Source organism: Mus caroli, chromosome 15 (genome assembly GCF_900094665.2).
Source record: "Mus caroli chromosome 15, CAROLI_EIJ_v1.1, whole genome shotgun sequence".
In the NCBI taxonomy this organism is placed as follows: domain Eukaryota; kingdom Metazoa; phylum Chordata; class Mammalia; order Rodentia; family Muridae; genus Mus; species Mus caroli.
In genome coordinates this window covers 65210799-65238447 of record NC_034584.1, presented here as the reverse complement: position 1 = coordinate 65238447, position 27649 = coordinate 65210799, and the positions used below count along the sequence as shown (strand labels likewise).

Here is a 27649-nt window from a genome sequence, read left to right as displayed (position 1 = left end):
TAATTTTACTTGGCTCACAGCTCCAGTTTACAGTCTGTCATTGCAGGCAAGTCAAGGCCTGATTAAAAGGAACCAGTCACATGTATTGTTGAGAGTGGAATGTGAATACGTGCATGCATGCTCACACTTCTAGGCTCTTTCTCTTTACAAAGTTCAAGAACCAAAGCCAGAGAGTTATTCGTTCTGCTTTTAGGCTGTGTCTTTCCATATCAATTAGCAAAATCAAACAATCCCCACAGACATGCCCCAACGCCAACCTGATCCAGAGAGTCCCTCACTGAGACTCTCTTCCCAGGTGATTCTAGATTGTGAAGTTGACATAGCTAACTGTTACAAAGGACGATAACATGAATGTACTAGAGATATTTTTTGTTGTTGTTGTTCAAATCAGTATATTTTGTAGTCTATAATTAGTATTTAACTTATTTAAATTGTATACTAATTTAACTGTAACAGTTTTTTTTCTTCAAATTTTTATTAGATATTTTCTTCATTTACATTTCAAATACTATCCTGAAAGTCCCCTATACCCTCCCCCCTGCCCTACTCCCCAACCCACCCACTCCCACTTCTTGGCCCTGGTGTTCCCCTGTACTGGGGCATATAAAGTTTGCAATACCAAGGGGCCTCTCTTTACATTATGGTAGTTACCACAGATACAGAGAAAGCAACTCCCAGTTTCATTTTTCAGGTAATCAAATTAAAGAGCCAAGATGGCTACTCTTCTGTCTGACATCATGTCTGTTAAGCAACAGTGAAGTGCTTCAAACAAGACTTTAGGAGTACAGACCTCTTCTGCTTTCTCTCCTCATAATGTAATAGAACCCTTTCCTTCATTTGTAAAGACTTAGAGCCAAACATTTCATTTAGTTCATATTATGTGTTCAAAAAACAGGTGTTACATGGGACAGACTCATAGAGATGCTCACCTGGGACCTGAAATGGTCAAATCCATCCTATTTGGGTCTAACCTCTGTAGCTCTGAGAGTTTGGATGAAGGTACCCAGGTGGTCAGTACCAGAGCATAGATGTAAGCCAAGTATTCCTGACCCTCATTTCCCCTCCTTCCCCAGAGTTCTTTTGGCTTTCTGACACTCTAGGTTGGCTCTGAGATGAGGGCATTTGCAATGCAAAATAGAAGACCTTCAGGCTACCCAGGCAGGTGCATGCATCTCTGAGCTGTGTTCCTTCTATTTTGGGGTTGGCACATCTGCTAGAAATTTCTCAGAGATGCACATGCTGTGAAAGGGGCTAGAGAGCAGAGATAATGGCAGGGCTGTGCAGGCAAATTTATTGTGTAAGTGGAAACATTAAATATAATTAATGTAACTGCCATCTCATTAGGTAAATCACTCTAGGGTTCAGGACATATTTTTTTTTTTCATATAGGCTAAAGCTACAAGGAGGAAGGTGAACCATTAACTCAGTGTACTGGCAACATGCCACAGGGCCAGTCAGGGGTCAGCTTAAAAAGAGCAGCGTGGAAAGGGGTAGAAGCAGAGGTCAAGAGGCAGGAAGCAAGCGGCCTAATCGTATCTGTATCTCTAAAATAATTGGCTTTGATTGGCTATGTGTTCTCTACCTCCTTTCCTTTTAATGTTTCAAGGTATATCCTGAAGTGACTGCTTCCTGGTATGAATAATGCAGGAGTCCTGGCTTCTGGTACTGCTAACTTGCCTAGACAGATCTAAGACGAAGTTTATCTACTGTGGTCAGTAGCAGTGAGTTCAAGGACATCATGGCTAGTCTGAGCCTGTATCTCCTGTCCTTTATTCTCTCCAAACAGTCAGATAGTTCACAGATGAGGACTCAGATGCTCATGAAACATTGCTTACTTGTCCAAGGTCACAGAGCTGAAAGTGGAGAGGGGTGGGCTCTTTTCTAAAATATTATTTGATTCCCATGGATTCAGAAGTAACCTACAGGAGTAGCTAACCTTTGTGGTATACAGGAGAACTTTGGGGCGTGTGTGGGAAGTAGGCATTCTGACTGGCAGTGATCACCCCATGGTTCAAAAAGAACTCCAGTGATATTGGGTATAAGCAATTTATTCACCAACTGCTTGGCACTCCCGCCTTCCTTCTTCCTGTTCAATTACTGTCTTCATTCTCACTTTAGTGTGAATTACTCTAATTAGCTAATATCTTCACAGGTAGCAAAGTGCCTCTCATGCTTATGGCCTGCAGAGTTCCTTCACGGGCCTAGAAAAGCAAGCAGGGAGAGAACTCTTAACTTCCTGGGAGGGGCTCCTGGGCCAGGGGCCAGGAGATTGATACATAGTTCTGTAAAGGCAATCATTATTCAAACGAGATGGATAGATTCCAAGCCTTATTAAAATGTGTGACTTTCAACACGCTAGGTGTTTTCCTCGCATTACTATGTTCTGTTTATTTGAAGGATTTAATGTTGAATTCCAGTGATTTCCTTTGGCTGTGTCCTTCCTGGATAGGTGCCAGAGTGGAGGCATGAAGTAAAAGTGCTAACTTGGAGATGTCCCCTGGCTTTGTGAGGAGCCAAGGTCATAGGCAGGCTGTCCTGGGTATGTGCTTTGTGAGACTTTTCCTAGGGAGCAAAGTCATCTTCTCCAGACAAGGATCTGACAAAAGTAGTAAGTCTGCCAGTGTCCAGCCTACGGTAGCAATGACTTAACCCACTGTGTTACTTACACAAGCAACTCATAGGCAGTTGCATCAGTGAAAAACCCTTGTTAGCATTGGTGATGGCTCAGAAAAACTGCATCCCCAGAGCTTGTCACAAGCCAGAACTTCTCTTTCAGGAATCTTGACTGGTCAGAGAATTACTCCTTGCCCTAGGATCTGTTTACTGTTTCCAGAGCCTTGCAGAGGAGCCCAAATGAATCATGTTAGTTTCTGCTTTCATTATTTGTGAGGTTTGCTTATTTCCTAGGTCTCATTCCTTCCTCCCATCATAAGAGAATGTTTCTATTCAGACAAGGAGATCACTACACAATGGCTTCAATCTAGCTTTTCTTCTGATTTAATGAGTGACTCTCAAGCAAATGGCTCAACTTGTATACAACAGTAAAAAGTATAATGGCAACATCTGCTGCTTCCAGACATTTGAAGGGTAACAGGATAATAGAAAAAATCTTTAGACTTTGTTCAGGTAATAGTTCTCAATATACCTCAGACAATGGGTTCTTTATTTACAATGGGAACACGTAAACGGATGGTTGGCAGTCCTGAAATTGATGTTCTACCAACTCATCTGCTTAGTCTCAAGGAGCAGGCTGACCAAAGAATCTGGAGGGAAAACATGGGAACTTTTCACGATAGTGATGTTAGGTCCAAACAGCAGATACTATAACCAGAGTTGGGAAGATGAGAGTTGTAGCAGGGTTATAAAATGGCTCCAGTGTGCTGGGACCAATAGACTCTGTGAGCTGGCCAGTGGCCAGAAGATGACAATTAAGGGGATATAGAAGAAATGGTGCTGCAGGGGGTAGAGGAGAATCTGTCTTAGAGGCTTAAAACTCCTCATATATCGTGTAGGAATTATAGTGTGCAGAGACAGCAGTGCTACCTTTGAGATAATCTGACATTTCACTAACCCATGAGGGTCCAAGGCCAAAAATAAAGATCCCAGCACAGAAAGGATGGGACTTGGGTTCTAGAGCTACAAGGAGAGAATGTGGACCAGCAGCTTGGGAGTAGGGTTACTCTTAGGTTTGGGAGTCTACTGATGCTACTACACTCCTACCCCACATGTGTCCTTCTCAAACATTTGGAAGGTCAAAGGGAAACAGCAAATACATTACTGGTGTATGCTGCTTCATATCTTCTGTCTTCTTCATGGTCTGTTCACATGGCAGAAAAATATAGAGCCATTCTGAAACATTTACTGAATGACTGGTCACTCATTAGTGAGTGCTAAGATATTGCACTGGTTGTTATTTATCCATGAAATTTTCCATAAATATTTATTTTGCACCTACTCTCTGCTTGTGGAATAAGGTTATGATGGGTAGATAGATAAATTACACCATATCCGCTTAAATTTGATTTTCACTCAGGAATATTGAATATACTTTGCTACAAATATGTCTCTGAATTTGCATTATTAGATTTATTTTTGTTGGGTCTTGTAACATTACTAGTCAACAAGTGACCTAAGGGTCAACTTAGCTGTATACATCTGTGGTATTGAGAGGGATGAATGGCAACACACAGTTGCCAGGAACATTGAAAGTAATTGCATACACGATCATACCAGCAGCTGCTTGCTGGGTCGGTCCCCCAAGGGTCTAGTTGTTGACTTGTCTAAGAAGAGAACTTTCAGATTAGTACCTAAAGAAGGACTTTTCTTTTTCTTTAAGAGTAAATATGTATGTGACAAAATTCACATAGTTCAACATGTTCAGACATTTTCATAATCATGGCAGTGGCCACAACTCTCTAGCTCAGAGAAACTTTTGGAACCTCAGAAGGAAACCTCAAATCCATTGGAAGTCCCTGCCCATCATTGTTTCCTCAGACTTTGGCTTCTACTGTGTGAGTGTGTGTGTGTGTGTGTGTGTGTGTGTGTGTGTGTATGTGTGAAGATTTGTCCCAGACTACATTTTTCTTACAAATGGTACCAGACAACATATTTTACAATTGTGTATGGTTTTCTTAATTTATCGTTACATTGCACATACTTGAAGCATAAAGTATAACTAAATGAGAGAGAGAGAGAGAGAGAGAGACTACACGAAGTTGAAAAGGAAAGGTAATGTGAGGATAAGGGATGAATTGGAGGAGTGGGAGGCAATAAGAGTATATTTAATTAAAACATAATCTATGTATCTATGAACTTCAAGATTCTCAAACAATAAATAATTATGATATTATGGAAACAAAGGGAAAATGATAATCCCTTGTGTGTACCTGCTGTGAATATTCTAGCAATTGATCAGCTAATGAATATCAGTTTCTTTCCTCCTTTGTATGATGTGTATAAAGTGTTGCTAAACATTCATGCATGAAGCTTTGACTGTTTTCATTTCTCTTCAGTAAGTACCAGGTTGGGAATTGCTGGGTCACATGACGATTCTATGTCTAAGTCACTGGATCTTACAGCACTTTAAGTTTCCACGATCAATGGATAAAACCACCAATTTTCTCTATTTCCTTGTTAGAAATTATTAGTTTTCACGTTTTCTCAAGTACATAGGGTATCCTTGTTGCTGAAAGTCATGTTACTGTATCATTTTTATGTGTGTATGTTAACAGGAGAGTGTTTCGTTCATATTAAGACATAGTGGAAGGGATAGAGATTTTCCATTCTGCTTTCACTCAACACATTCCTAATTTCCCTCTTCATTAATAACTCCCTACATATTAGCATATGTTTTAAACTTATGGGTATATATTGTTACCATTATAACATAAATTACATAGTTTACATAAGGGTTCATCTTTGATGCTGTATACTGAATGGATCTGGACAGATGTCTAATGATACCCACCTACCTACCACTGGTATATTACTACCCTAGAAAATATCATGACAACTACAGTTTTTGTGAGGATAGTAATTCTAGACCTTTTTTGTGTATCTACCTATGAAATATAATTGCAGTATCTTGTATTAAGAATATGCTTAATTTTGTATCAAAACTCAAATCCTTTTCCAAAGTGACCTCATTATATGCATGCCTATCAGGAATGAATGAGAGTTCCTGTCTCTCTACCTCCTCTTTGGCATTTGGTACTTTGGTGTTGTGGTTCGAGTCACTCTAGTAGATGTGCAGTGGTATGTCTTTACCTTACTTTGTATTTCCTTGATGACACATGGCAAGTCATATGTTCTCCTCTGTGTCTTTCTCTTCTGTGTGTCTTCTTTGTTGAGGTGTCTGTTGAGGTCGTTGGCCCATATTTAATTGATGTAGTTCTGCTTGGTTTCAGTTGGCATCTTTCTAATAGCTAAAGATGTTGGGCCTCTTTTCATGGATGTGTTGGCCATCTGTGTTTCCTCTTTAGAGTCTTTCTAATATATTTAAAGTGTGATCAAAAACCAAGAGGATTTGGTAGCTAGGGAATTCTATGACTTGATTTTTATATTAAAAGACCCTCTGACTTCTAGATGGAGAACACACACACACACACAAATAATCAGGGAGTGGTTGCAAATATATTTTAGTAGTGGGGGTAAGATGACTGGACTCTGAGCTTTGTGAAACAGTGTTTCATAGCTCTGTCAATCTCTTTTAGGTAGTCTGTGTACACATTGCATCTCTGAGTCTAAATTACCACTGCTAACAGCAGCACCATTTATCAGAAGTAGATATAGACTAAGTGGAAAGCTGAGCTGGGAGAACTCACCCTGGGATGACCATGTACAAGGAGCCCAGAGAAGTGAAAAGCTTCCCAGGAGCACCCAGATAGACTACCAAGATCTGCAGGTCTATAACAGAAATCTGAAATGTTTGTTTCTTGTTTGATTCTGTAGTATTTTATTTTTGCTGAGTTTCTGTAAGGTGGTAAATGAAAAGTTATGAGAAAGTTGGGTGGACAGAGATAGATTTACCAGAGACGAAACTATAGCTCCTGGAATTTGCACAGGGATGTAAGTAGGGGATTCAGGTAGTAGAAGCAAAAGGTGGTTATCCCTGGTGTGTATTAAGTCGAGTTCAGATGTGATATTTCTGACCCAGGACTTAGCAACGTTGGTCTACTTTCACATTTTCTCTACACATTTAAGTAGCACCATAAATGTATGTATCTGCAATGCTAATTATCATCATTTAGCTAATTGTTTAATTGTTTACCCGTTTCTAATCCTCAAAAGTTTAAATAACACTTATATACATATATACATTCTCTTTCTCTCTCTCTCTCTCTCTCTCTCTCTCTCTCTCTCTCTCTCTCTCTCTCTCTCTCTCTCTCTCTCTCTCTTTTCTCTGTGTGTGTGTGTTAGGTTAAGTAGATCATGACATCGATATATACTCTGCTTTGGAACAAGTCTTGGGGGGCATTTTTCATTCCTTTAACCTCTTCTCTTGATCATTTCATAGGATACAGAGATATGATCATGTTAATCTCTTAAAACCCAATAAAAGGACTGGGTGACATCTGCAGTCTTGATACAGAATTCCTGAATATCCTGTACATTCCCCCCTTATACCTCTCATTCATCCTATGGTTTCATGGTTATCTGATGCAATTCCTCCATGTTTTGAGATTCTGTTGTTTCCTTTACATCTCTTATACCAAGCTTAGTTGCTGATACAACATGGGCTTTTAGTTAATATGAATGTTCGTTAAATGACTGAGCAGATTCATCATCTATTCATGCCTAGGAAAGAGGTCTACACAGTCTTCGTGGGGACATAATATTAAAGAAGATTGTTTTTAAAAAGTAAAAGGCATAAGTTCATAATTAATTCATGCCAAAAATAGGTTGATCATTGTCGTATAATGATTAACAGCTAAGTCAGTATGAAGGTTTTAACTTTAAGTTCATCTGATTCACAGTTGAAGGAAGTTACCAAGATTATTAAAGTTGACATTTTTTTTATACTGACCTTATCTTTTCTTTTCCTCTGAATTCTGCTTCTCTTATCCCTAGGTTCCTTGCACACCTCTGACTCCTGTCTTATGGGATGTTCATTATCTTCTTTCTTCTCTGGCTAAAAAAAACGTTGTGACTCAGTCAATCCATTTGAATACCAGGAAGCTATTTATTAGCTGAGTTGTCTTGAGCAGCTGTGGCTGCCTGCCTCTACTTCAATATCCTTTCATAAAGGTATGAACATGTTCATGGTTATCTGTTAGGTTGTATTTTGAGCTGGACTGAATGAAAATTTGAAGTGTACAGTATCATAGAGATTGGTGGTTCCCTTTGCTAAAAATGTAGTCTTTCTTAGCATCTGAGTTATCTGTGCTTTTAGAACTCAGCCTGTTCTTCCTTTAGTGCATCCAGTGTTTATAGAATGCATTGTCAGTTCTGAGCCTTATTCTTTCTTCTTGGGACACAGCAGCTCAGGAACAAAGGAAGTTGCTCTTTTTCAGGAATGAAATTTCCTGACATGATTTAGAAACCAAACAAGTAGTTAATTCTACAGAAGGATTGTTGCTTCAAAAAACAATCAGTCAAGGTGGCTTACTAGAGAAGAACTAGAAGCAGACAGAATTTGGACAAAATTGGCCCTGGATTAAGACCAGAAGACACTTGAGAGCCACCTTGGAGAGAGCCTCAGAAGGACAAGAAAAGTTCGGTTTAAAAACCTCAGGTACATCTGATACAGGCACAGTTCCTGACCAGCAACAACCTGAGAACAGGGTCATCTATCTAGGAAGGTATTATCTACAGTAGAGCTAGGAGATCATTTGGATAAATCTGGCCAAGGTAAGGTTATAGACCTTCATGATCAAGCGAGTAGGAAGTCACTAAGTAGTTGCTCTAAATTGTTAAAAGTGCTTAAATTCACTTCTTAGAAATGGCCAGTGACATGGTGTTGCTTAGTTAAAGGGAGACTATAGATTGGGGGTTAAGAAAATCAGAAGATCAACACACTTTACATAAAAGTTGACGGGGGGGGGGGGGGGGGGGATCAGTTGGCTGTCTCTAAATAGAAGTTTTAAAATATTTATGTGTAGGAGGATTTTTCTGTATGTATGTCTGTGCATCACAGGTATGCCTGCTGCTGAAAGAGGCCAGAAGATGGCATTAGATCTGCTGGAATTTACTGGAGTTACAAAGTACTGTGACCTGCCATGTGGGTGCTGGGAACCAAGCATAGGTCTTCTGTACTTATAGTCAGTGTTCTTAACTAATGAGCCTTCTCTCCAGCTCTAGGGATTATGGAGTTTGAAAAACTCTTGCCTCTGCTCTCTCCATTTACCCATTTTTCTAATATCACAACACACACACACACACACAATGTTAATAATGTGCCTAAATGATGTAACCATTGAAGTGATAAAAACACAGATGGAATTTTAGGATCCTACTCTTTCGTTCCGTAGTTGATAAGAGAGTTCTCTGTCTAAGGACTAAGACTGTATCTACACAGTTCCTTTTTTCAGTAGTGCCTTGATATTTAAAACAGGGACAAGTCACTGAAGTCAACTGCGAGGTCAGACTTCATGGATTTCTATTCAATACTTACTCAAACATCAAAACGGGATGAAAAGTTGACTCAAGGGTTAAGTCCTTCAAAGATGTAGGTTTACTACCCAGCACACACATGGTGCTTTTAAAATATCTGTAACTTCAGTTACAGGAGATCTGACCCCCTCTTCTAACTTCTATAGGCATCAGGCACACATGTGGTACATATACAGTAAATTAAAATACATACAATGTAAATTTTAAAGAATAAAGCTAAACCCCTCCATTTCCTTTAAGAAGCCAGTATTTCTAACCCTGATTGTAAAGGCCATTTCTTTTCTAATTCACTATTGTCTCCGGTCACAAGTGTAATGCTAACAATGACTACCTCTAATAGTTTCTGTCTGTGAGATCCCAAACTGTTTCCTTTAGATAAAAGTTGGTTGGCTTTTCTCACAGTCGTGGGTAGAGTGTTATCAGCTATGCACAGATGAGGAAATTGAGAAGCACATCCTCCCTGTACATATTCACTAGCTAGTAAGGAGTGGGATTTGTGAGCATGGCAGTTTGGCACCAAACTGTTACTCCCTCTATATCAAACTGCTCTCCACACCAACAGTTGCTAAACGTTTCCGTCTGAGAAGCAGAGAGTGGGGTTTACTTCTGTCCAAAGTCCCTCCAACATTGTTAACCCTGTGAGTCACCAACTAAAGCCCCAAGAGAGACCTGGGCATCTGGACAAATGGAATATGTCCCAGAAACAGGATACCTGGTACACACTTGATACCAACTACAGTGAGTCCAGGAAAGATTGAAACTATATTCTGTTAGGATCCCAGGAACTTCCAGAAAACATCCACGAAGAACACCTGTCAATGATATCTATCCTTTGCTTCAGTTTCTTCTTGAGTAGAATCTGCCTGAAAGCATGTGAGAAGGCTGGAATAGAGGCACAGGAATCTTGTGGGTGGTCAGCGTGGGAATGTAATGATGCAAGCTGAGTCATGGTGTGCTTACAAGGCTAATGGCAGATGCTAAATAAAATGAGATTGCAAATCATTAAATCTAGGGCACAACCAGCACACAACTGAAATATCAACCTCATATTATCAGCAAAGCCTCGGTTCTGTTTTTTGTGGTTAGGTCCTCTAATGTTCATAGTGAACCAATGGAGCAAGAAGTATGACCCTTCCTGGAGTATGCACACTAGTAGCCTCTGCATCCCTCCTCTAGGCAGACTGTGCTATGAGGTGTTCCCAGGCATAATGGCCTTCCTATCTACTCATAGTCATATGCACAGGACAAAACAAAACCAGGATTGAGTTTTTATTGTCTCTCTAAGACCTGTGTAGATGCAGGTTCAAAGTGAACAGAGATAAGCTGTATGTAATTGCCAACAACAACAACACAACAAACTGGCTCATTCATCCACAAGAACATTTGTTTTGTTCTCTACTCATTCTTTCTCTTGCCCATCCCAAGTACTATTCTATGCTCATACTTGCCCATAGTTCTGGATTAATTTGGCCACAGTCCACTTTTCATAGGTCTAAGCTTCTAGGTGGATGTGCCTTCACTTTATATGATAGGAAGAAGCTTGTGTTGGGGAGAGTAGTTCATAGGCAGTCTGGGAAGCAGGAGAGGAGTCTATCAGTTAGAGAGGGGAGGGTTAGTCTTACCTTGTTGTCAGTGATGACTTGGCCAAAAGCCCAGCAATGTTCTGAGGAGGTAGAGTGAAAGGGGTTGGAGAGGAATCTTTGTAGTGTTGACATTGAGGTAGTGAGAGAATAAGAAACTAAGACTGAAGTCCTGATTTTTATGATAAGGATCCACATGTTACTTGGAATAGATATCCAATGGTACCAGGAACAGCCAGTTAGCATAGGTGGGTCTGTCTGTGCAGCCTCGTATAAGGCCACATTCTGAAGACCAAGATATCAAAATTCCAGTCATGATTTTTCTCTCAGTCAGTCTGTGTGACAGATCCTCAAGAAACCCAACATTCAGGAGCTGATCTCTCTTCTTGAATTTTCTAGAATCTCTAAAATCCTTAGTTTCTGATACAGATTCAGTTCACTTCATCTGCTTCTCATCCTGTTAGCACTGGAGCTTTGGGGGTGATTTTTAATTCTTTATTTGATCTTTTTGAGTTCTTTCTCTGGCCAAATGAAGACATGGATCTGAAAACTTTAGCTACCAAGAATTATAACACTCTGGAATGGAAATTGAGAGCCACCATTTCTAAGGGACCCTAGACATAGTGCATGTGTCTCTGTATAAGTTGGGATGGAAACATGAACCACAGTCCACTGCATCTCCACGTTTGGTGTATGAGGAATTAGTGACTGTATAGTGAAGGTGAACTCAAAGAGTTAAACAAAGAAGTAACAATTCCAAGCCCACTGACGTCTTCTTGTGATTCAACTTGAACTGGGTGTGCTACAGTTATGGAAAGGAAACAACTTCTGAAACATTTATAGCCATTAATGAATGCAGAACCTTAAAATTAGATGGTGTGATATTCATAGACTCTCAAAGCTGTCAGGAAGCATAGAGGACGTCAACTTGAGACTCTATCCTATAGCAGGAATCCCCTCTTTAGCTTCTGGTCAGTCAACATCTGCTGATATTCTTCTGGAGAGTGCAAATTGTGCCTTCTAAGCAGATGTGTCTGTCACTTTTATCTCCAACTTGGGTCATTTTTATCATTGCTTTGAGACACCCCTTCCACACACATATACATTGAGCATAATGATGTGGGTCTTACTACCTTACTGCTCTGAGGTTTTTCAGAAAGAGGGAAGAAACTTCCGTCTTCTCTAAGACTCAGAGAGACAAGAAGTCAAGGTAGGCCAAGTCTCTTGAACACTCAGTATGCCTCTCCCTGGTTCAGAGTCCTAGTTAGTCTTTGAGTGACTACTAAGATCTTCCCCATGTACCTCAGCTCTGCTCAGCACTCCTGGTGCTTTAGAAAACCCTCCAGCGAGATCAGTTTGAAGATTAAAACTTATCTTTCATTATGCTTAAATGTTATTGCATAATGTATGCATAATTGATTCTTCTAATATTATCATTATTAAACAGCTATTATATAATATTTCTAAAATATGCATTAGTCTTACTTTTCAAAGCTAAATAACTGACATATACATATTACTATTTGTAGGATGTCTGGATGAGGAAATATGGGAGATCTGAAGCATGATTTAGGTAGCCTGTGAGGTTAGAACATGATCATCAGATGATCATGGCAAACATAGAACCACTGCCATTTCATAAGCCCAGATTCTTTGTACATAGGGGACCACTCATGGGGAGCTCATGGGTATGTGTGAATCCACACTTAGGTACCTTGGTGTGCATTTGATTTTGTTGGTATCAGGAGCAATAAGCTTGTGCCTACTGCAGTTCAAACTTGGAAGTAAGTGCCTCGGAAGTATCTAGTGTTATCTGAGAAAGAGAAGCTCTGTGAATGTGCCAGTATAGGTTCCATCTCATAGTGCGAACCTTCAATCCTATTAAAAAGTGGTTAGTTACTCATATTATACCCATGCCACTACGGAAGCAGAAGTTCTATCTTACATCTTGTAAGCAGGTCCTTATTGTAGCTCTAAATATTAGCATCTGAGTGAGATAACATTTTGTCCTCTGGTAGTGTGTATAGAAAAGTAATGGAAATAGTATCTTTCACAATAAGTTCAAAAATATCTTGGGATAACTTTGAATAATAAAAGGCAATTGCATTCAAAACTTAAAGATGTTGAAGAAAGAAACTTGTGAAGACACCAGAGAAGATGGTAAGACTTCTCACACTCATAGATTTGCAGAATTAATAATGTGAAATTGTATTTATATCCTACCAAAAAGCAGAGTACATATTCAGTTTAATTCTCAACAAAGTTTCAACACAAATTTTCAGATCGAGAGAACAGTCTTAAACTTCATATAGAAACACACATACACACCAAGAAAGAAAATCATGATAGTGGACAAGCCTGAATAATAAAAGCACTGTTGGAGGTATTACCTCCCAGATTTCAAGTTGTATTACAGAGCTATAGTAACAAAAACAATGTGATACCAGCATAATAACAGATACGTGGATCAATAGGAATATACTTGAAGGCTTGAACATAGTTGCATATGCCTACGGACACCTGATTTTTTTTTTCAAATAAGAAGTAAAAAAAATACATTCTGGAGAAAACTCATCATCTTCAACAAATGGTGCTGGTACTTTCATTGTCAATGAGATTGTTTGCTGGGTCATTAAGCCGATTCTCTGACAGCAGTCATGACATCTGGTAAGTTGCCATGGGACACTTCATTACATTGATTACTTAGAAAAATTCTCTAGGGTAGATAGAAAAGTATAGACCTCAAGGGTGGGTAGCTGCCAACCCTCTTTTCATGGAGTGTAGGGTCAGGTGGATGGCACCCTTGTTTGTATGGAGAATAGAGCAGATGTTAAGAAATCATTTCTACAGGGAGTGCAGGTACAAGTGTCTAACAACATTTCTGCATGGAGTGCAGGTGCTGGTTGATCAGAACAATCTTTTCATGAAATAAAAGTGTAGATGTCTGTGAAGCATTTCTCCATGAAATGCAGGTGCACATATTTTAGAACCATCTTTTCCTTAAGTGCAGTTGCATATGTGTAAATTATGTTTTTATTTTCTCAGATGATGGGATGAGATGAGAGCCATACACAAGCTGTGTGAATACATGATTTGAGCTGAGCCCAGAGTGTTTCTTTCTTTGTTCCTATTATCCTCAGGCCTAGGCCATAAAGCTTCTAGCCTTCATACAATCTAATCTTGCAAGCTGACTTATCCAAGCTTCTTTTGGTTTCTGACTGAATTGTTGTGGCTGGCCTCATAGTAACTTTGGTAATATGTTCTAATCTTCTGGCCCCTTCTCATTGTCTGGCTCATTATATCTTCTTCACCTCTGTCTAACTTGTTCTCTCTGCAAGCTATCTCCTTAAAACCATCCCAGTAAACCTTCCATACACACCCACCACCCACTAACTTTTCTCTCTCTTGTTGCTATTAAGTAGCCTTTCTTTCCTGAGCTGTTCTCATGAGAATTGGGTGCATCCTATCTCTGATTCTTCCTGACAAATCTTTCTCTGATTCATCACTTTGTATGCCCCTCAATTAGATGTCACTTTTAAACATGGCTGGTTTATTCTACAAGCAGGCCTTACTTTTATTGTTAGGGATTAAAGGTGTGTGCTAAGGATGTGCCTGTATTACAGCCAGATCATATAGACCTAGAATATCTTTGAATGTGATCCTTTGCCAAAGCAGCCATGTTGCTGGTTTAAAGTTTCTCTCTATATATTTTAGAGATCCATCTCTGCATTTGGTACATGAGCATATTGGGGGTGGGGGGAGGCAGCTGCACATAAAGAACAGGGCAGGTGTCCTGGTACAAGGAACCATCCTTGTCATTTATCTCATAGTTGAGTGAAGTCAGCTTGTACTGACACTGTGTTCCTAGTCTTAGTATGTGGCTCTCCATTGCAGTTGCTACATTGTCCTAAGTTGACTCTCGCTGTCCTCCCTTGTCCATGATGTTTGCCTATCTTCCTGTTTTCGCTGCTGTCTTTTTAGCACACTGATTCCCTGTGCCCTTTTCATAAAGTAAACATATATAAAGGTTAACATGCTTTTGTGTTAGTTTAAAATATCAAAGGCTGCACAAATTACATATTGAAATTTTGGAGAAAAACCATACTTTAATGGAATGCATACTTGTTAAAGAAGTCACCCCTAGGTAATATCTAGTAAGATGCTGGAATCATAATAATTTAGTGTGTGTGTGTGTGTGTGTGTGTGTATGTTTGTGTGTGTGTTTAAATCAGATTTCCCGGGAAGTTAACTGAGAACATTTTAAAACTTTTTGGAAAATGTAAATTGCTAATTATGCTGTTTAGACAGATTGTAAAAGTCCAAACAATCATGAACATTTAATTGACATGGACCTCTGTATGCCAGGGGCTCTTGATTCTCTAAGCTAAGGCAACCTGATTATTTTGGAATGGATTACCTGACAGACTTTTGAAATCTTGCTGAAGAAAGGAATCCTACTTAACTCCTATGTTGAAGAAAGAATTAAAAACTGTAATTTCTATGGCTGATTGAATGCATTCTCATAGCAGTAGCTCAAACCCTTGAATCTATGACATCATTAGTCATGAGCAGTACCCTTCTGGGCTAAGGTTTCTTTCCCAGAGCCTGTGTAAAGATAAGATGCTCAGAAGAACTCACATTGTAGAACTTAGGAGAGAAATTAATGTCAGACACAGCATGGGAATGAAGGTAAGAATCACGGTGTCTTAAGAAATCCACAGTTAAAAAATATCTCTTATGTCACACTGAGGAGTCACTTTATAGCTATGGAAACTGCTGTGTGCTTTAGAAAGATCTTCACTGTGGTGAGAGTGTGAGGGTGTCCTAACAGAAGCATGGATTGGGCCAGATGCCTGTACCCAGGAAGCAGGGATAATGTAGGAAGAAGATGGTGACCATATTCCCATGGCAGTGCTATAGAAATGAAAATAATGGATTGGATTTGAATAACTAAAGTTGGTGAGGACTGAAAAGTAAGTTTGAGTGTATGAAAGTCCAATATCCAGTTGATTCCTGGACACCTTTGCAGGGAGTGACAATCTTATGTAACTTAGGAATCCTTCTGATACCTCTGCTGGAATATTTTCTTGGCAACATCCTTAGAGGAGGGAGTTGTTGAACACAGTTGCAGAAGTAAATGAGCTCATTCCTCCACCTCCTCCAATCCATGTTGCTCACTTTCAATAATTTTGACTACACCCTCCTGGATAATGATGACAAAACCAACCATACAACAAACCAACTAAACAAACAAACAAAGGAAACTTACATGTACAAAATGTATCATGACATCTGAAGAGTAATATAAAAAGGAAGCTCAGATGAAATATTCTTCATGAGGAGGCTTAAATTAACATGTGTTTTCAACTTTATCCTTCTGGTTAAGCAAACTCTCTTCTTTATACCAAGACAGAGACCAAGGATTGAAAGTTGAACCAAATGGTAAAAATAGGTATGCAAATCCTGGGTCATTTATTTACAAACTTGAGACACACACATACTTATTATATTCATATACACACACATGCACATACACACACACTCACCCATGCTCACCTATGCACACTCACATGCCTTACTTGCCTTGCAACCAAGAGACCCCTGATTGCTGCCCAGACTGTCTGCTTTTTACACAACAGTGCATAAATCTAGACAGTCTACATAACTAGCAGAAGGAGCTTGACTTGAGCTTGCAAAGAGAAAGACTTAGAACTCTTTCCTGCCATCAGTTTTTTTTGTTTTTTTGTTTTTTTTCTTTCTTTGGTTATACAATTAGGGAACTGGTGCTGTCATCTGGCCTCTAGCTCCTCTCTTAGCTCAAGTATTTCCTTGTCCCAGCTAGATTTTGAAGCAGGTACAGTGGCTACAAACTTTACCATGAAAATATTACTAGGTCTCTTCTGGAAGAGGAAATTGAGGAAATCTGGCTGTTTGACCCAATAATATGGGTTTTTTTTTTAATCTTTAAATTTATAGATGGTTCTTTTGTGGGAGGGATTGGGACTAATGTTGAGGGGGAAAAAAAAAACCTGTGTTGGCAAGACCAGATCTCCTGCTCTCCTCCTGAACAATAAAACCTCTTTGTAACCTCACATTACATCTTCAGGCCTTTCTCTCTCCTAGTAGGCTCCTGTGGAAGGCTGAACTGACCTCATGCAGGTGAAATCTTTTAGTGACCAGGCAGGGAGTGAAGCTTAGTATGCCGGAGGCCTTACATACAGCAGAAGTATGTATCAAGGACAAGTGTGCTTACTCCACGTGAGCTCACATGGCAAATACCTAATGGCCCTCTGCACTTTAAAAAGAGAGATTGCCATTGATTACCGTGGACAAAAGCTTAGCAAAGGCCTTCTCACTCAAAGGTTAGTTCTTTAGAGAAATTCTGGGCCTTATGTGAAAATAGTTTTCTTCCCTTCGAGTTACCTGAGTCAAAGTATAATGGTCATTCTTGCTCAGTCTGAGCATTTTGGGGGAAATTTATTCCTTTAAACTCAGTAATTTTAGAACTTGAAGATGTAGCCTTTAGGAAATGGGATAAAATCAAATCCCAAAAGATGTTTGCAGCTATCAATTATGGATGGCATTTGGTTGCAGCAGGCAGCACAAAGACTTTGTGTTGTGTACAAAGTGAGTTTGTGTACATATGTGTTGTCTAAACATGGTGATTTTGATGTTTTGCTATGGGCATCTTTTATATGTATGTTGAGTGTAAGTGGGTGAGTGGTTGTTAGTTGGCATACTAGTTGTTGTAGATATATAAATGCCATGGATATCTTTTTTTACATGTAGCTATGTCATGTTTGTGTATATTGCATGTATTTGTGTGCTTGGTGAGTATTGGATGTAGGTGAAATGGGTTGTGTTGGGCATGTACCTTGAAACATGACTAGAATGACATGACTCACAATGTACTGGGTCAACTCTAGTCAACTCCTAGCAAAGTATCTGGGGCAGTGGTTCTGAAATGAGCATGTACGTCAGAATTCCCGGAGGATGGGTGAGACCTTCCTCAGTAGATCTAGGTTAGGACTCAAAGTTGTTGCTTTCATCATCGAAGCTGCTAGTCTGAGGACCATATTCAAAAGCCACCAGTCTAAGATCCTCATTATTTTTTAAGTGGAAAGATCTGGAGAGAAGGTTGAAATCAATGTATATAGTGTTGAATTATTGAGCATACATTTCCTATCATGACCAAAGTGGAAATTTAAAATGGATATTGTAAAATTTGAACTTAGCTCCTTCATTTAGTGACATGTGCAGGTTATACTTAATCATATAATATTAAAGAAAAGGTTCCTGTGTTTGTGTTTCCAAATTCCAGAACTCTGACTTTATTAATATGTTCTAAATCATAGGATGGTAAAATGATAATGATACCATCAGAGAAAATAATAGCACCATATTTACATCTAGTAAACATTTTTTTCTTCTTGATATTTGTTTCATAGTGCTTTACTGCCCCAGAAAACGTGCATATAAGTACTGGAGCTGGAAAAGCAAGGTTTTGGGGATCCTGGGTCACTACTGTTCCCAAAATAGTAGCAGTGTTTTGTGTAAATCAGAATGTGTAAAACCCTTGGCTGCATTTAACATGCGCAAATCAATACTAACATTCTCCTTCCTTCTTGCTCTCCCTCCTCCTCCCCCTTTCCTCCTTTACCCTCCCTCCCTTCCTTCTTCCCTCTCCTCCTCCTTTACTCTCTTTGTCTCTGTCTCTCTGTCTCTCTGTCTCTCTGTCTCTCTCTCTCTCTGTGTGTGTGTGTGTATGTGTGTGTGTGTGTGTGTACATATTCCAGCCCCAGAGATAATAGATTAAGAGACACCAGGGTAATTAAAGGCTGGCACACACAATCAAAGAGTCAGATGGCTGAGCCAGTGCTGGAGATTTGTGATCATTGCGACTGTGGGATGATAAGAAAATAGTGCTTCTTTCAGTATGATAAGTGAATTACAGAGAGTGATTTTTGGCCTTTCCTGGACACATCTTGAGATTGGTATTAAGTAGGCAGGTTCTGACCCCAGCTGGTTCTATCGTGTTGATCAATACCATAGCTCACTCTGGAGTGCCCAACACAATGAATAGTCTAGTTGGTTCAGTTTTTGTTTGTTTGTTTTTGTATGAGAATTCTAAGTTCCAGCCTTTATGTAGATGGGTTAAAAGGTTGTGCAGCATTCTCATTTGACATGTAGCCTGCATTTTCAGAAGTATTCCCTAGTAGGGAGCCCTTGTCAGTACTGAAATGCAGGATGAAAGCTTACTTAATCCTGTGCACTCCTGTTTTTAGAAGCTGGCCTAGCATTACTCTGGATAGTTGAATCTGAACCAGAGGGTCAAGGGAGACATTCAGAAAAGATCCTCATGTCCATCACCTTTGCCAGCTATGAAAGTCTAGATGTCCTCTTATTTTATCTCTTCTGCTCTCAATTTCTCTCACAACATATCAACTACCAAGAACAGCTGGGCCACAAGTACATTGTGAGAATTACATTCTATATTACTCAGAATCCTGTGAGTACAGCAGGTGTTCTATTAATTCATATTCCCTTCTTTTGTTCAAATATCTCATATCTAGTTGATTTCACATACTCCAAATTCAGTCTGCCTGGGGTCCTTTTCTTGATTTGTTTGTAATATGATATTGTAATTCTATTTTTTCCATGTGTCTCACCCAACCTTCTTATCAGATTTTGCATCCATCTGTCAAGTTGGATAGCATCTGCCTGTCACAACACCCATGTGTTCTGCTGCCACTTCAGTCACCTGCCTCTTCAATATTGATGATAGAGTGACATTCTGTGATTAGTGTGTATTGTCATCACTGCTGGCTAGCCTTTACTGAGAATTTGCTACATGTCAGGGTGTGTACAAAAGGATCGATGGGGCATGTTCACATCATCCTCCTATAATTTAGTCAAACCAAATGCAATCATCAGTTCACACTCACAGATGAAACAGCACCAAAGAACTGGGGAGTTAACTGAGTTGCCTAAGGTCTCCTGTCAGATAACATGTGAGCTCCTGATAGTAATAGGCGATATGTGGCCTCCATGTCATAGATAGATGAAAGGGCCATAGAACAGGACTTAGTTCCAGCCAAAACAGCCCTTAGGGCTAACCACAAGGCCTTAATTAAAGGATTGCCTTCCTTCCTCCCTCCCTCCCTCCCTCCCTCCCTCCCTCCCTCCNCTCCCTCCCTCCCTCCCTCCCTCCTCCCTTTCTCTCCTTCTTTCCTTTCTTCCTTTCTTCCTTTCTTCCTTCCTTCCTTCCTTCTTTCCTTCCTTCCTTCCTTCTTTCTTTCTTTCTTTCTTTCTTTCTTTCTTTCTTTCTTTCTTTCTTTCTTTCTCTTTCTTTCTCTTTTCTTCCTTTCTTCCTTCTGTATAAGAAGATCCTTTGAACACACCATGAAGCAGAACACGGTGTTGCATTGGTCCTGTCAGCCACAGGTCTTGCCCATCTAAGCATTGCTAAGTTGCTGGTTATTGAAACCAGGGCTGTATACATTTGGCTAAAGTCATCTTAAGCAGTTAACTTATTTCTTTGTTTTTCAGGTAATGAACCAAAAAGATCATGTCTGAAGTACAAGGAACAGTTGAGTTTTCTGTGGAGCTACATAAATTTTATAATGTGGATCTCTTTCAGAGAGGGTGAGTATAATTCACTCTGTGAATGAGTGTGTGTGTGTGTGTGTGTGGGGTCAAGTAATAAGACATTTTGGATTCATGAACAACTTTCATTATTTTCCTGTCTAATGGAAAATTCAAACTATTAGTTCATCTGGAGTAAATTATGCATTGACTAAGAGCTAATTTCCTTCATCCCTCCCACATTTTCTTCTACATTCACTCTTCTCTGTTGATCTTTTCACTGCATTTTAAAGGAAGTGAGTTTGGAGATGTAAGGTTTATGCACATGTCCTCTGCATCAGCTCCTGCCTTCAGGTTCTTGCCATGGCTGAGTTCCTGCCCTTTACTTCCTTTTTTGATGAACTGTGATGTGGAAGCGTAAGCCAAATAAACCCTTTCTTCTGTAAGTTGTTGGTTTTGGTCCTGATGTCTCACTATAGCAATAACAACCCTAACTACGATAGTACTGTTCTCTCTTTCCATACAATCATCATTGTCACTCTGTTTGTTTGTTTGTTTGTTTTCATTTGTTTGTTTTTTGTTTTTCAGTACAGGATTTTTCTGTGTAGCCCTGGCTGTCCTGGAACTCACTTTGTAGACCAAGTTGGCCTCGAACTCAGAGATCCTACTGCCTCTGCCTCCCAAGTGCTGGGATTAAAGGTGTACACCACCACTGCCTGGCCATTTTCACTCTTATAAAACAGAAACAACATGTAGTATTTATCTTTATATGATTAATTTAACCCAATACAGTATCCTCCCACCTGAAAAAAGATACATTATATGCATATACACAAACATAATATGGTCATGTAATATGTATGGTGTATGTATGTATGTATCTACCTATCTATATCTCACCATACCAGTATCAGCAACATATTGGTGATTTTTCCTTTATATATGTATATGTATGCACATATGCACACACACATACACACACACACTCAGGGTGGGTTTGCAAGATCATTCTGCCATTTTTTGTAACCTCTAATCAGATTTCCATAATTGTACTATTTTATGATACTTTTTACATATGTGAAAGTCCCCTTTGTGCAAATCCTTGCCAACATTTATTTGTTATTTTCATAATAGCTTTCCTAATTAAGGCTAGATGAGATTTCCTTGTAGTCTTAATGATCATTTACGTACTAATTAGTAATACTAGACTGATTTGTTTTTCAAATATTTGATGGTCATTTGGTTAGCTTCCTTTGAGAAACATGTAATTAGGTCATTGAACCTCTTGGTGCCCATTCTTGACATTGCATAGCCTATTTTTAATGAATCTATTGGATAAAGAAAATTATAAGACCAGAATAATCTTAGGGCAGAGGCATAGATAGAAGCTGTCATTGGGTGTACCTATGCATAGTTTCAACCAGTGAAGCAGTACTCCAGTTTTAGAAGCACACATCTGAAATTAATGCTATCTTTCAGTACCATCCATGATCTCCCTTTTTACAATGACCTCTGTACTATATTTACTTTATTTACACACTAACCTTACTTCTCCTATGGTTCCCAACTCCTCAAAGTATTGAACTTAAAAAAGTTTATATTAAAGAAATTATGTGTGTGTGTGTGTCTATGTATGTTTAGGGCTCACTACCTGGGATTGGCTAATCAGGTGTTTCATCCTTGTCAAAGGCTTACTTTCCCTCTCAGCAGTTATTATTGTTTGTTATTCTTCATCTAGGAGTGGGGCCTTGTGATATTTCCCCCACCCATGCTGGCATGTTAGCTGGTGTTGGCATTGTGCATGTCTTGTTTAGGTGACTACATGGTTAAGACTTCATGGACATAACTTCCTTGTCATATATGGAAGATACTATTTCATAGCAGACATTGTTGGGTTTTTTTTTGTCTCTTCCAATCTTTCCACCCCTTGTTCAGTAATGGTCCTTGAACCTTAGGTGTAGAGATTCTATTGTAGATTTATCAACTAGAGTTGGACACCTCATGATCAGTTTTCTTGCCATTTTGTCCAAATGTGACTGTATATAATATTCTGTATATGCTGAAAGAGGAAGCATTCTTTGATGATGGTGAGAGCTATATTGGACTAATACTAAATACTTAGTAAGTATTTAAACTGCAGTTAGAAATTATAATATTTTATAAAGTGGCAATGGTTGGTTTTTAGAGGACACAAATTCACCAACTATGCTGGGTTTATAGTATAAGGTATCTCTTGTATTGAGTGAGCCTTAAACCCATTCAGATAGCTATTGGTTACTCCCAAGATAAAAGTGTCACTATTATACCATGTGGGGACATCTCGTAATGCTAGTCATTATTGTGATTTATAGGATTTGCAAGTGGTTAGGATCACTGATTGCTTATCTGCCTTTCACTCCCTTCTTACTTAGAATGAAACACAGTAGATCTGAGCAGGTTCCACTTCTGCTGCTGATGCTTCATTCGTGCTCAGATCTTCGATTTTCACATTTGTTAGAAAAGGAAACCATTTTGCTAATTTCACCCTGCCATTAGACACTTTTTGTATTTGTTACCAAACTCTAGAAGTAAATAGAACCTTGTGAACTTTTTAATATAGGCTTCTTTGGAACTGGGGGTTGAAATATCCTACTTTTAGCATAGCCAAGTGGATTGGGGAATTTAAGACTCTCTCACTCACAATACTGAATTTGTTTTTATTAATTAAGCTTGTTGTTTAAGTGGTCTACATTCTTTCCAAAGTGCACAAGATAGATGATATTACCTGTTCAATTTACAGTGATTTTAGCCAAGGGGAATAAATAAAGCAAGGTACTCTAATAATTAAGATCTACATTAACTCTGAAGCACTTTCTTTGTTCCTATATCTAACAGTCCTGAGTCTTGTTCAGCAGCCCAGAGGTCAATAACAAGGAGGGCTCCGCAGAACAGCAAGGCACATAGCACATGGTACTCCAGGTTATGGTTGGATACAGCCGTAAATATCATTCTAGTTTTAACTACCTGAACCCTTACAGAACTCTAGAGTTAGGAGTGTAGGATGATACTGAATAATAGCACCACCGAGAAATGCCTGAACACTACTTACCCAACTCCTCCTAAAAGTTAGTTGATGTACACAGTGGAATTTAAAATGATAGTTTAATCAGATCCATAAATAAATAGGCTGAGTTGAGTTTATTTTAAACATGATTTGATCTATAGGCCCATGAGGAATAGTCAATGTAAACAAAGCCTTGTAGAACAACACATCCCAGGTATGAGCAGATCTTTGTGAAGTTGTAAAAGAGGTTGAAAAGTTAATGCGAAAAATTGTAACTTCTTTAGCTTGTCTCTAATGTTCCTTTTATATGTGAATATTTGGGAGGCATTGCATAGCCAAACTCATCAATAGGCTAAATCAGAACCAAAACTTGTGATATATACATCCACACATGTTTGGTCAAAGATATGCTTACTCATGAATATGCAAATCATACAACATAGAGACCACTAATGCACCAGAAGAGCATTTTCATTTCTGTTATTAACTGTTATTCTGACTTTCAATTCTGTTATTAAAAATGTATCCTTTGAAAAAAATTTTGAAGATACATAATGGATTTTGCTTGCATATACCACCCATTGCCCCTTCACAGTTTTGATGAACCTGTTCTTTCTCCCGACATATAGAGTTGTTAATTTTGTGTTTTCTTTCTTTGAATGACATTATGTATTCCCTGGGTTTTTCTAGAGAAATAGAATTAATAGAATATATTTATATCTGTCTGTCATATACTATTGTTTTTATGTATTTATCTGTACCAATATATAATATCTCTATATAATTATCAGAGTGGCTTACAGCCTGTGGTCCAACTATTCCAACAATGATTTTGTCTTAACAAAATTCATAGATCCAATAGTTGTTCAGTCTGCCAGACTAGATGTGTTAGCTGGTCTTCAGTATATTATGGAATCCTGAAGTTGTAGGCTCTAATACCGGGGAAGAAATGAACTGGCCAGTGCGAGTGAGGGCATTCAGGCAAAGAGAAAGAGTTTCTCAACTCTTTCACCTGTCATTAGTCTCTTATTTAAGTAGCAGCAAGAGTATGAGAAGAAATACTCTGAAGTGATGAATAAGTGGCTCCTCGAAGCTACACCTTCTTAAATGAAAATCCCAATGCCCAGGGTGGGATACATCTCTGAATTGTGGGTCTTAAAGAAACAGAGTCTCCCAAACAATGAAGGCCATTGTTGTGCTCTTAGTTATCCATCAGAGCTAAACACAAAGCTTCCACCTCTTAATCTAGAATATTTTGGTTAACTTAAGCTCCACTCTTCATATATGGATAATTAGCTTATGACTAAAAATATGAGAGTAGACTTCTAACTATGAACAAAGTTCAATAAAGTCTAAAGGAAAGGAATTATACCTCTTATAAAAATGAGCTCTAGTATCCACAAAGTTAAATCAGCAGTAAAACACTAAAGTAATGACCTGGAGTCCCCTGAATTCTTGCCTTCAGTAAGTTACAGATGGGCTGGGCATGATGCCAAACAGAATTCTGCATCTGTCAGGAGAGTCCTGATGGGTACATTCCCTGGAGGCTCAATAGTTGAGGATTCTTTCAGTGTGAATCCCAAAGGAGCCACACTTCCAGTGAAACTTCATGGAAGATGGATAGCTGCATCTGAAACCTAGTCGGCAAGATGAGGCCCTAGGGTAACTTCAGAAAAAAAAAGTTAGGGGATTTCTGCTGTCAGTGGGGAGAACAAAAATGTTTCTCAAATATGGTGGATTAGGGTAATGAAAAGACTGATGACTAAACGATTCAACAAGCACACCACATATGGTCACTAGGAAGGCCTGCCAGTCAGAGCTCCATCACTTAAGCAACTTACAAAAGTGTTAGAAATGTTTGATCTTTGTTAACCTGTTTGGGAGATTCAAAATATGTTAACGCCTTGGATCTAGGACAAAGTGTCACATAACAGAAGTATGTATAGTGGAGCAAGATCTGCCTTATTAAGGTGAAAAATAAAGAGGAATATAGATAGAGATTAGACAGACAGACAGACAGACAGACAGACAGACAGATAGATAGATAGATAGATAGATATATCTATAGATAGATATAGAGATAAGATATCTAGGGGAGAGAGTAAGATGGAGAAAGAGGGAAAGAAGGGGATAGAGAGAGAGAAAAATGGAGAAAGAGTGATGGAGAGGGGCTCAGATAGACAGGTTTTAGAATCTCCCAAAGTATGCTCCTGATGATCTGAGGATGGACCAAGAGGTTCTGTGTCTCAACCATATCCCCATTGCAAATACCCAAGCATTAACATGCAGTCATTAAGTAGACATACCTGATCTAAATCCTCCTCTGACCACAAAAAGTGAGGAATGTATGTGTGTGTGTGTGTGTGTGTGTGTGTGTGTGTGTGTGTGTATTCACAATACCACCAAAGTCCCAAAGACTTAATTGTCCCTTTATTGCTGAGAAATCTTGTTTTAAAGCCTTTGGGATTCAAGGCAAACTTGAAATTCAGAAGAAAACATTTTGAAGGTGTGCCAGCCTGACAGTTTCAGATTGGTGAAATAGAGCGAATTAATGGATAAGCACAGCAAATATTCCTGTTTAAAATAGATAAATAAGGAGATGAACAACCTAGGCTGTTGTGGTTCTAGTCCTATCATAATTAATTGGTAATGTCCTGTTGCTAAAGATACCACATGCTTTGGTTGTAGGACACAGACTGCTCACTCTTGAACTGACTAGGAAACTCTTCTCACTGGTTAGTTTTCATTGTGCTGGAAGATGCCATCCAGGTTAACAGATAAGAAAAAGCGCTAATGGTCTTAAACAGAGCTGGATTTGATATGTTATTATACCAAGCTCCCTGAAAATGTGTCCCAAATGATGCAATAGTGACAAGACTATACTGGAGTAACCAACAACTTTCATGATTAGATTTAAGGCTGTTCCACAGGAGTACAGAATTCTCCTGTACTTATAAGTGACAAGAGGGAGATGATAGGGAAGTGATAATGGAGGGCTTATTGTTGCTTTAATAAATTGTCATGTTGTCAAACTGCCTTCTAAAGGTTTACATATATATCCATAAAACTATGCTGCTTCTAACTTTGATCAGAAATGCCTTTTTTTAAGTGAGTAGTGGTTAATCCAAATACCCATTACTGTTTAAGGTTCAAAAATTTGTAAAAGTGAGTTTTCAGCTATGTATGAGAGAGACATCTATATCAACTCTCCTCTCCTAAGACTCAAGGAATATCAAGGAAGAGGGGGATGGGAGAGTGTAAGAGCTAGAAGATGGTGGCAAAAACATAGAAATGCAGAAGGTTGTCTGAGAATTGTCCCTACTAACAGAGTTACTTGCTTTCAGCACATTCATATTTGAGGATGGCTTTTCCAGTTCCAGGAGGCAGGATGTCTTCTGATGATGTTTGCTTTGAGCAAACAGTCAGCTTGCATTTATTCAAAGTCTATGTTGACTGAGGCAAATTCTCAAAGGGGGACATGTCTTCACCATTGTCAACAAATATCACAAGGTGTCACACCCACATTCATCACTAAGATTCATGCCAATGGAAGGCAGACACAGTCTACTGGGAACCTTGAATTTGGAAGTTAGAGCCAGATTTGGAGCCATACTCTGCCATCTCAGAATGTAGAGGATTTTGGATGATCTGTATGTAATTAAGCAAACAAGACAAGGTAGATAAAAAGACTTGAAACAAGAAGAGAACTTGCTGGTGAGAACAGGTTTGTCAAGAGTGAAAGAAGGATAAGAGATGAGGGAGGGTATGAAAATGATCAGCATACATTTTATAAATGTATGAATTGTCCACAGATTAAAAGCACATAAAAAAATCACATGGAGGGGACTGGAGAGATGGCTCCATGGTTAAGAACAAAGGCTACTCTTCCAGAAGACTCAATTTTGATTTCTAGCACCCACATGGTGGCACACAAGTGTCTGCAATTCCAAATTCAGGAGATCTAATGGCCTCTCCTGACTTCAGTGTGCACCAGGCTTATATGTTGTTAATAGACATTCATGTAGACAAGACATTACTACACATTCAAAACAAGCAGAATCTATAAGATAAGAGTGGGAGGAGGTAAAGGGGTAGTTATGGAACACATGTGACATTAAAGCAGCAAGAGGACTATCTCTAGGGAGGAAGGTCACATCAGACAGGAACAGGGTTGGTGTTGGTGGTAGGTGGTGAGGGCAGTGGAGGCTGGGTAAGAACAAGGTATATTGACAGAAGTGTACATGAAATTTTCTTTTTTTTTAAATTTTTAATATTTTTATTACATATTTACCTCAATTACATTTCCAATACTATCCCAAAAGTCCCCCAT

At 39.0% G+C, this 27649-nt stretch overlaps 1 protein-coding gene across 5 annotated transcripts in view; it reads left to right on the top strand.

The window, feature by feature from the left end:
- The window catches only part of Fam135b (family with sequence similarity 135 member B), a 268014-nt gene that overhangs the window by 73230 nt on the left and 167135 nt on the right, over positions 1 to 27649 (top strand). For 3 of the 5 annotated variants that reach the window (XM_021183960.2, XM_021183959.2, XM_029469992.1), the window contains one exon: positions 20241 to 20336. In XM_021183960.2, coding sequence (XP_021039619.1) covers positions 20260 to 20336 — 77 coding nt within the window. In that variant the 5' untranslated portion in view covers positions 20241 to 20259. Of the gene's footprint in view, positions 1 to 7569; positions 7747 to 20240; positions 20337 to 27649 lie in introns of all 5 variants that reach the window. The other 2 variants (XM_029469991.1, XM_029469990.1) reach the window with 1 other exon arrangement.